Consider the following 8,725-nt stretch of genomic DNA (forward strand, 5'->3'; position numbering starts at 1 on the left):
ATTAACAAGCCGTAACAATAATAAATTTATATGCCCCAAACAGTGAAGCATCTATGTTAATCAAACTCTTCTCAAATGCAAGAGTCAAACAGACCACAACACAATAATTCTGGGGGACTTTAACATACCTCTTTCACCACTAGATAGATCATCCAAACAAAAGCTGAACAAAAAAACTACAGAACTGAAAAATGAATCAATAACTTAACTGACATATACAGAATATTTCATCTTTCAATGAACGGAAAATACACTTACTTCTCAGCAGCACATGGATTCTTCTCTAAAATAGACCATATACTATGCCACAAAGCAACTCTTAGCAAATATAAAAAAGTAGAGATATTACCCTGCATTCTATCAAATCATAATGTAATGAAATTAGAAATCAATAAAATAAAAACTACTCCATCACCTGGAGACTAAATAATATGCTACTGAACAATGGGTTGCAAAAGACATCAAGGAGGAGATTAAAAAATTCTTAGAGAGAATGAGAACGGACACAATGTATAGAAATCTCTGGGACACAATGAAGGCAGTTCTAAGAGGAAAGTTCATTGCATGGAGTTCATTCCTTAAAAGAAGAAAAAGTCAACAAATAAATTACTTAACTTTACATCTCAAAGCCCTAGAAAAAGAACAAATTAACACCAAAAGCAGTAGAAAACAGGAAATAATTAAAATCAGAGCTGAAATCAATGAAATTGAAACAAAAGAAACAAGTGAAAAAATTGACAAAAGAAAAAGTTGATTCTTTGGAAAAATAAATAAAATTCACAAATCCTGTGAAAGGGAAACGAGGAAAACTACCCCATTTACAATAGCCTAAAAACAAACAAACAAACAAATAAAAAACCCAAAATACTTGGGACTCAACCTAAGAAAAGAGGTCAAAGACCTCTATAACAAAAACTACAGAATGCTAAAGAAAGAAATTAAAGAAGACCTTAGAAGATGGAAAGATCTCCCTTGTTCTTAGGCAGAATTAATATTGTCAAAATGACCATACTACCAAAAGCATCATACAGATTTAATGTAATTTCAATCTAAATTCCAATGACATTCCTCATAGAAATAGAAAAAGCAGTCTGAAATTCATCTGGAAAAATAAGAGACCCAGAATAGCAAAAGCAATCCTTAGCAAGAAGACTGAAGCAGGTGGCATCATCAGACCAATAGTAACAAAAACAGCATGGTATTGGCACCAAAATAGACTAGTAGACCAATGGTATAGAATAGAGGACACAGAGACTAACCCACGTAATTACAGTTATCTTATATTAGACAAAGGCATCAAAAAACACACATTGGAGAAAAGATAGCCTCTCCAACAAATGGTGCTGGGAAAACTGGAAATCCATATGCAACAAAATGAAAATAAACCCCTATCTCTCACCATGCACAAAACTGAACTCAAAGTGGATCAAGGACCTAGGATTAAACCAGATACCTGTGTGTAATAGAAGAAACAGTAGGTCTAAATCTCCATCATATTGAATTAGGCCCCTACTTCCTTAATAAGACTCCTATAGTGCAAGATTTTAAATCAAGAATCAATAAATGGGATGGATTCAAACTAAAAAGCTTCTTTTCAGTAAAAGAAACAATCAGTGAGGTGAACAGAGAGCCTATAGCTTGGGAGCAAATTTTTACCACTTATACATCAGACCAAGCACTAATCTCTAGGGTATTAAAAAAACTCAAAAAGCTAAACACCAAAATAACAAATAACCCAATTAATAAATGGGCCAAGGAACTGAACAGACACTTCTCAGAATGTGATATACAATCAATCAACAAATTTATGAAAAAATGTTCAACACCTCTAGCTATTAGAGAAACAAAAATCAAAACTACAGCTATTAAGAATACAAACAACAATAAGTGTTGGCGAGGATGTTGGGAAAAAAGGCACACTCATACATTGCTGGTGGGACTGGACTGCAAAATGGTGCAGCCAAAATGAAAAGCAGTATGGAGATTCCTTGGAAAACTGGGAATGGAACCACCCTTTGACCCAACTATTCCACTCCTCAGTCTATACCCAAAGGACTTAAAAACAGCATACTACAGGGGCACAGCCACATCAATGTGTACTGCAGCACAATTCACAATAGCTAAACTGTGGAACCAACCTAGAAGCCCTTCAGTAGATGAATGAATAAAGAAACTGTGGTATATATACACACAATGGAATAATAGTCAGCAATAAAAGAGAATAAAATTGTGACATTTGCAGTTAAATGGACAGAGGTGGGGAATATAATGCTAAGTAAAGCTAGCCAATCCCAAAAAAACAAATGCTGAATGTTTTCTCTGTTATAAGGAGGCTGATTCTTAGTGAGTTGGGAGGAGGAGCATGGGAGGATTAGAAAAACTCTAGATAGGGCAAAGGGGTGGAAGGGGAAAGGTGGGGGCATGGGGGTAGAAAAGACAGTGGAGTGAGGTGGTCATCATTACCCTAAGTACACATATGAAGAACAAATGGTGTGACTCTACTTTGTGTACAATTAGAGATATGAAAAATTGTGCTCTATATGTGTGATATGAATTGTAATGAATTCTGCTGTCATATATAACAAATCAGAATAAAAAATTTAAAAATATATGGATAATACCTAAATCCAGGGTTATGGTGATAACTAGTGGAATGATCTAAAGCACACTACCTGGAGAAGTTTAAAATATGTTCACTTTTCCCTTTAAGAGCTTAATTCTCCTCTCCTTATATATATGCTATCCTTAGTGACTCATTTCTAACAAACAATGCAGTGGAAAGAATAAAGTGTAACTTCCAAGGAGATTTCATAAAAGATATGCCAGCTTTCATTTTGTTCTCTCTCACTGAGCACTTGCTCTGGAGAAGTTAGTTGCCATGTTAGGAAGATGTTAATTCTTCCCTATGGAGAGGCCTACGGTAAGAAATTGATGCTTCTGGCCAATAGTCACATAAGTGAGCTTGGCAGCAATTACTTCAGCCCTAGTCAAGCCTTTGGATGATACAGCTCCAGTCAACATTTTGAGGTCTCTCAGAACAGATCCTGACCTAGAACCCACAGAGCTAAGCCACAGAAACTGAAAATACTAAATGTTTATAGTTTTAAGACACTAAATTTGGCGGTAATTTTTTTTTTTTTTACAAAGCAATACATATACTATTTAACAAAAGTAGGTATAAAAGAAATGAGGACAGTGAAAGTTAATATATGAGCATTGCCCAAGGCCCACAAGAAAAAAACTCTACCTTCAGAGAGCTGAATCTGATACTTAACTTACTTTTTAAACTTAAGCTTTCTTAATCATTAACATACTATTGTCTGAAATAGAACACATATATTTAATGACAGAGAGAAAAATGTGTTCCCAAAAAGATCCTGAGAAGAGTAGATCCTTAGCCTCCTTCCTTATAATAACAATGATTGGGCTGCAGAATGAAGAAATAAAAATCATTGAGTACACTTACTTCTTCATGATCTGGATTTCATGGCACCACCGTTCTCTATTTTTTGTACTTAGTTCTAGGCGGCAAGACTTAATTGCTATTTTGTGATCAAGATCCTGGAAAATAAAAAATAACAGACAAAATAAATTAGGTTCTTGTGAAGATTTGTCTGTATCAAAGAAATGTCAACCCAGGGAAACAACACTCTTTTTAACTTCACTAATTAAACATATTACATTCACAGCTCCGTTGAGCCAACACTTTGGTGAGATAAACCATGAGACTACTTACTAATCAATGCTTTCAGACCCTCAAATACATTACAGCACATAAACAAAAATTGAGGCTGATCCTATGATAGGTTTTTTTCAGGATACAGTCTCATACATACTGCTAGAAAAATACAAGGATATTGTCTCTCCAACAAACCCTTTTTCTGACCTCGGTCAAGACAACTCTGGGATAAACAGGATAATTGAGGGCTCCCTGGTCTCAAAATAGAAAGAAACAGTTTTAACATGACTAAGCCTAATGCACAAAAACTCCAAAATTAGATCCTAATCTGTGCATTTCAAAAGACATGGGAAAATATCCTAATAATGGTTAAACTTCTGTTTCCATGCCTATAAAATAAACTGAAAATCTCTTGCTTATAAATAACTTAACCAATTCTGACTGAAATTAAGCCCATTGTAATGTACATTAAAGGAAATAGTCTGACCTCATCATACTGTGGTAACACTAATAATATAACCCAGGATCAGCAATCAGGGCCAAACATGTTACAATATGTTTCAGATATTGTGAGAAGAGTTCAAAAGAACTCCCCAAATCTGTAATCTCTGAGTTGTACTATAAGGTGTGCATGAATAGAGAGAACTCTCAGGAACTAGGAAGGTAGAAAAACTTTAAAGGCAGGGAAGCAAGACATAGCTTGGATGGGACAGTCTGAATTGGGAGCCTGGTAGGGGAAAAAGGCTAACATGATAGCTGATAATGTGTAGAGAAAGAAGAAAGGAAATAGGACACATTACAAGTCAGCCTAACCACAATACTCATTTCCTTCAACCTTTCATTTAAGCAGGGACCTGGTGGTAAAGTTTTACTACCATGAAAACTATCTGGCACAGCCATGAACAACATTAAGCCCTGAATTTTCTTATGAATAAGGCAGGAAGTTATTTATTTCAAGAGCCCATAAGATCTTTCAACTCCTCAATTTGTAGTTCACCTAATCAGTGAAATTCTACCTCTTCACAAAAAATATTCTCTGGAAAGTTTATACATGCTGAGCCAAAAAGGAAAAAAAAAACTTCTGTGTTGAAAAAAAACTGGAATAGCCAGGTGTGGTAGCACACACCTGTAATCCAAGTGTCTTTGGAGGCTGAAGCAGGAGGATCACGAAAGCAGCTTAGCAAGACCCTGTCTCAAAATTACAAAAATAAATAAATAAATAAATAAATAAATAAGGCAGAGGGGGGGGGGAGGGCATGGATATGGCTCAGTGGTTAAGTACCACTGGGTTCAATCCCTGGTACCCCCCAAAATGTACAAATCAAAAACAACTTTGAAATAACAAGTGGAATAAGTGAGCACAGTGGTGTGCACCTCTAGTCTGAGCTACTTGGGAATCTGAGGCAAGAGGATCATGGTTCAAGACCAGTTAAGGCAGCACAAGACAGAAACTATATTTAAAAAAAAAAAAAAAAAAACTTGGAATATTGTGAGGGATAGCAGTGATGGTAGTACAATATAAATGTACTTAATACAACAGAACCATACTTTTTTTTACTCTAGACATTTTTATTTGGCATATGAGAACTATACTCTTAAAAATGGTTAAACTAAATTTTACACTATATATATTTTTTTTAAAGAGAGAGAGAGAGAGAGAGAGAATTTTTTAAATATTTTTTTATTTTTTAGTTATCGGCAGACACAACATCTTTGTTGGTATGTGGTGCTGAGGATCGAACCCGGGCCGCACACATGCCAGACCAGCGCACTACCGCTTGAGCCACATCCCCAGCCCTACACTATATATATTTTTATAATAAAAAATTAGAAAATACTAATCCAAAAGTGTTTCTTTAATTTTTGGAGCTTTTAATATGCTAATTTGATTTTGAAACTCAAAGAAATATTGCATTTACCCAATGTATTTAAACAAAGCAAAGTCATCCTCCATGTGTGAAAGATTGGTTCCAGGAGTTCCAAAGGATACCAAAATCGGTAGAAAGTAGTATATAAAATAACATAGTATTTGTGTATAACCTATGTACATCCTCCTGTATACTTTAAATCATCTCTAGATTACTTATGAAACCTAATACAATGTAAATCCTATGTAGCTGCTATATTATATTATTTGGGTAATAGGGACAAGAAAAATGTCCACATAGTATTTGTGTATAACCTATGTACATCCTCCTGTATACTTTAAATCATCTCTAGATTACTTATGAAACCTAATACAATGTAAATCCTATGTAGCTGCTATATTATATTATTTGGGTAATAGGGACAAGAAAAATGTCCACATGTGTTCAGTATGGATGCATTTTTTTCCAAATATTTTTAATCTGTGGATGGTTGAATCTGTGAATGAAGTATTCATGGAGGGTCAACAACCGTTCCTTTCTTTTCTTTCTTTCTTTCTTTCTTTCATTTTTCTCCCTGTGTTGCTAGGCATCAAATCCCAGGGCCCTACACATGCTGCACAAGTGCTCTACCACTGAGCTGTATTCCCACCCACTGTATCCTTTATCTTTTTTCTGTATCCTTTCTTCAAAGTATCCCATGGAATTAGATTTTCCAAGCATACTTTGAGAAATGCTATCTTGTTCCCTAGGAAGAATTCTTTGGTTCCTCAATTCTTTTGTTCCTCATTCATTTGTAAATATTCTCATTATATAAGGTACCACATTGTACTTTGTTTCTATGACCATCTCTCTCATTAGACTTGAAATCTCCTTGTTGATCTTGTCACTATCAGCACCCAGTACAGTAATTACCTAAATAAACCATCTCCTATCCTCATGGAGCTTTGACAGGTATGGATGAAATCTTGGACATAGTTTCCACTAAAAGATGAGTATACTGAAAGCTATAGAGGAAGGATCCTGTTTCCAAGTCTTACAGATTATTGCTTTTCTCCTTACTACAGGTCTGTTGTCAAATGTCCTAGTTTGAGGGAAGAGCACTCTGATCAATTGGAAAGGCCCTGAGAGATTTCTAAGAGTTTAGGGAGCCCAAATCTCTTCCATTTAAAAAGTGATGGATTTCATAGAGATGAAAAGTAGAATGTTGTTGCCAGGGGCTGGGTAAGGGGAAAATGAGGAGTTATTGTTTAAAGGGTATGAAGTTTCAGTCTGGGAAGGTTCTGGAAATGGATGATGATGTAATGGATGCACATCAATGTGAAGTACTTAATGCTACTGAACTATACACTTGAAATGGTTAAAATGATAAATTTTATGTTAAGTATTCTTTACCACAATAATTTTTAAAAAGTGATAAATTTGTCCATCCATTCTCAGCCAGGGGCCAGGAGAAGCAGTCTCCAAAACATGTCAGCAAGCATACTTTTTTCCCTTATGACCAGGCTGATAACACATGTAACATTATATTTGAAGTATATGTCTCTCCTTTTTTAAATTAATTTTCTTTTGAGTGCACTATATTCCTTAAATCTACTACTTTACTGAAACAGTATTTAATGCCTTAGTCCTTCCAGTCTTTCTCTCTCTCCAAGATTGCCTCCTATACTTGATCTTGAAACCTGCTTCACAAAGTTTCCTCAGTTTTGTCATTCTAATTGCCTCAAAAACATGCCTATTCTCCCAATGTGGACTTCTATCTCCTCTCCAGCCTACCCCAAATGGGAGTCTCTACCCACACCCATGTTCCTTAAAAAAACAAATTATAATCTCTCCTTTTGGATTCACTTCTCTATTTGTAAGCCAAATAGAAGCATTTTAGTAGTACCTTAACTGCCAACCTTATCCCATGTTTTTCCAATCAAATTTATCCTTTACAAAGTGAAATTTCCTAGAACACAACTTTTACTTGGACATTTCCTTTTAAAGGTCAGTTAATGATTATGAAAAGTATTATAATCAACAATAAAGCAGCATCAAGAACCAACCGATGAATGTTTCCATGGGTCAAATATTTAGCTTTACATATATTACTATTATATTTAACTTTTAAACAGGCCCAGGATGTATAAATGTCATCATACCCGTTTTACAGATAAAGCAAAAGCTATACTGCACACATTATTAGTTCAGGATCTATTAACCTAAAATGTACTTCAGGAAAGCACAAACCCTTCAAGTGGTCATGCATAAAGTTGTGCAGATGTGCCTCTTTGCATTTTTTTTTCTGAGGAAAGGGTTCATAACTTTTATTGGTACATCAAATGAGACTCAAACATGATTAACTGCTGTTACATGGTTAAACATTTTCAATTAAGTCAAAGTATATTTCCTGACTCTAATGTTAGCTGTCTCCCACAGAATAGTGTCTCCCTCCTCCCTGCTTTCAATCTGTCTTCTCTTTCAGACCATAATCATTTTCACCAGCTTACCCTCATACCTTTCCCAACCTGGAATGCACGATTCCAAAGTCTACCAATGGCTTCCAAAAGTTTAACTCTAGACTCACAGGAAGCCTTCCTTGTACTGCAGTCTCCACTGCTAGTACAGCTTTCAACCACTGGCACGCACATGCACACACAAACAAGCGCGCGCGCGCGCGCACACACACACACACACACACACACTGCAACAGGCAGCCTGCCCCCATCTTCAGTCCCACTTTTTCACCCATTCATGCTCACATATACACACTCTGACGTTCATCTGCCTCACACGCCCTGAGACTCTACATTCACATACAGACACATAAGCATTTGTCACACTCACGAAACAGCCGGTCACATCTTGACACTCAGAGCAAAGTTCTTCCTAATGGCTCTAGCTCGCCACATTGCCCCAGAACCTCAGATAACAACCTTGGACTCAGTCACCCAGGCTCAAAAGCACAGTATCTCACACTCACAAACGCTGGCTCACAAATACTGGCCAAGGTCTCACCGACAATCTCACACACTGACAGCCCTGAGCTCCACAGACGCTATGACAAAACCACCGCCACTCCCTCTCGCGCCCCGCCTCACCCGATGCTGGTACAGACAAACATTTCCGAAGCCGCCGGTGCCAAGCCGCTCCCGCATCTCCCAGGGCCCGCCCGCGCCCGGCCGCAGCCCCGGGGGCC

At 36.8% G+C, this 8,725-nt stretch overlaps 1 protein-coding gene across 2 annotated transcripts in view; it reads right to left on the bottom strand.

The window, feature by feature from the left end:
- The window catches only part of Chuk (component of inhibitor of nuclear factor kappa B kinase complex), a 44,836-nt gene that overhangs the window by 34,766 nt on the left and 1,345 nt on the right, over positions 1-8,725 (bottom strand). For both annotated transcript variants that reach the window (XM_015494642.2, XM_015494641.2), the window contains exons 2-3: positions 8,628-8,725; positions 3,467-3,561 (exon numbers count right to left, since the gene is read on the bottom strand). In XM_015494642.2, the coding sequence (XP_015350128.2) occupies positions 3,467-3,561; positions 8,628-8,725 (193 nt within the window). The remainder of the gene's footprint in view (positions 1-3,466; positions 3,562-8,627) is intronic.

This window comes from Marmota marmota, unplaced genomic scaffold, assembly GCF_001458135.2.
Source record: "Marmota marmota marmota unplaced genomic scaffold, marMar, whole genome shotgun sequence".
NCBI classification, from domain to species: Eukaryota; Metazoa; Chordata; class Mammalia; order Rodentia; family Sciuridae; genus Marmota; species Marmota marmota.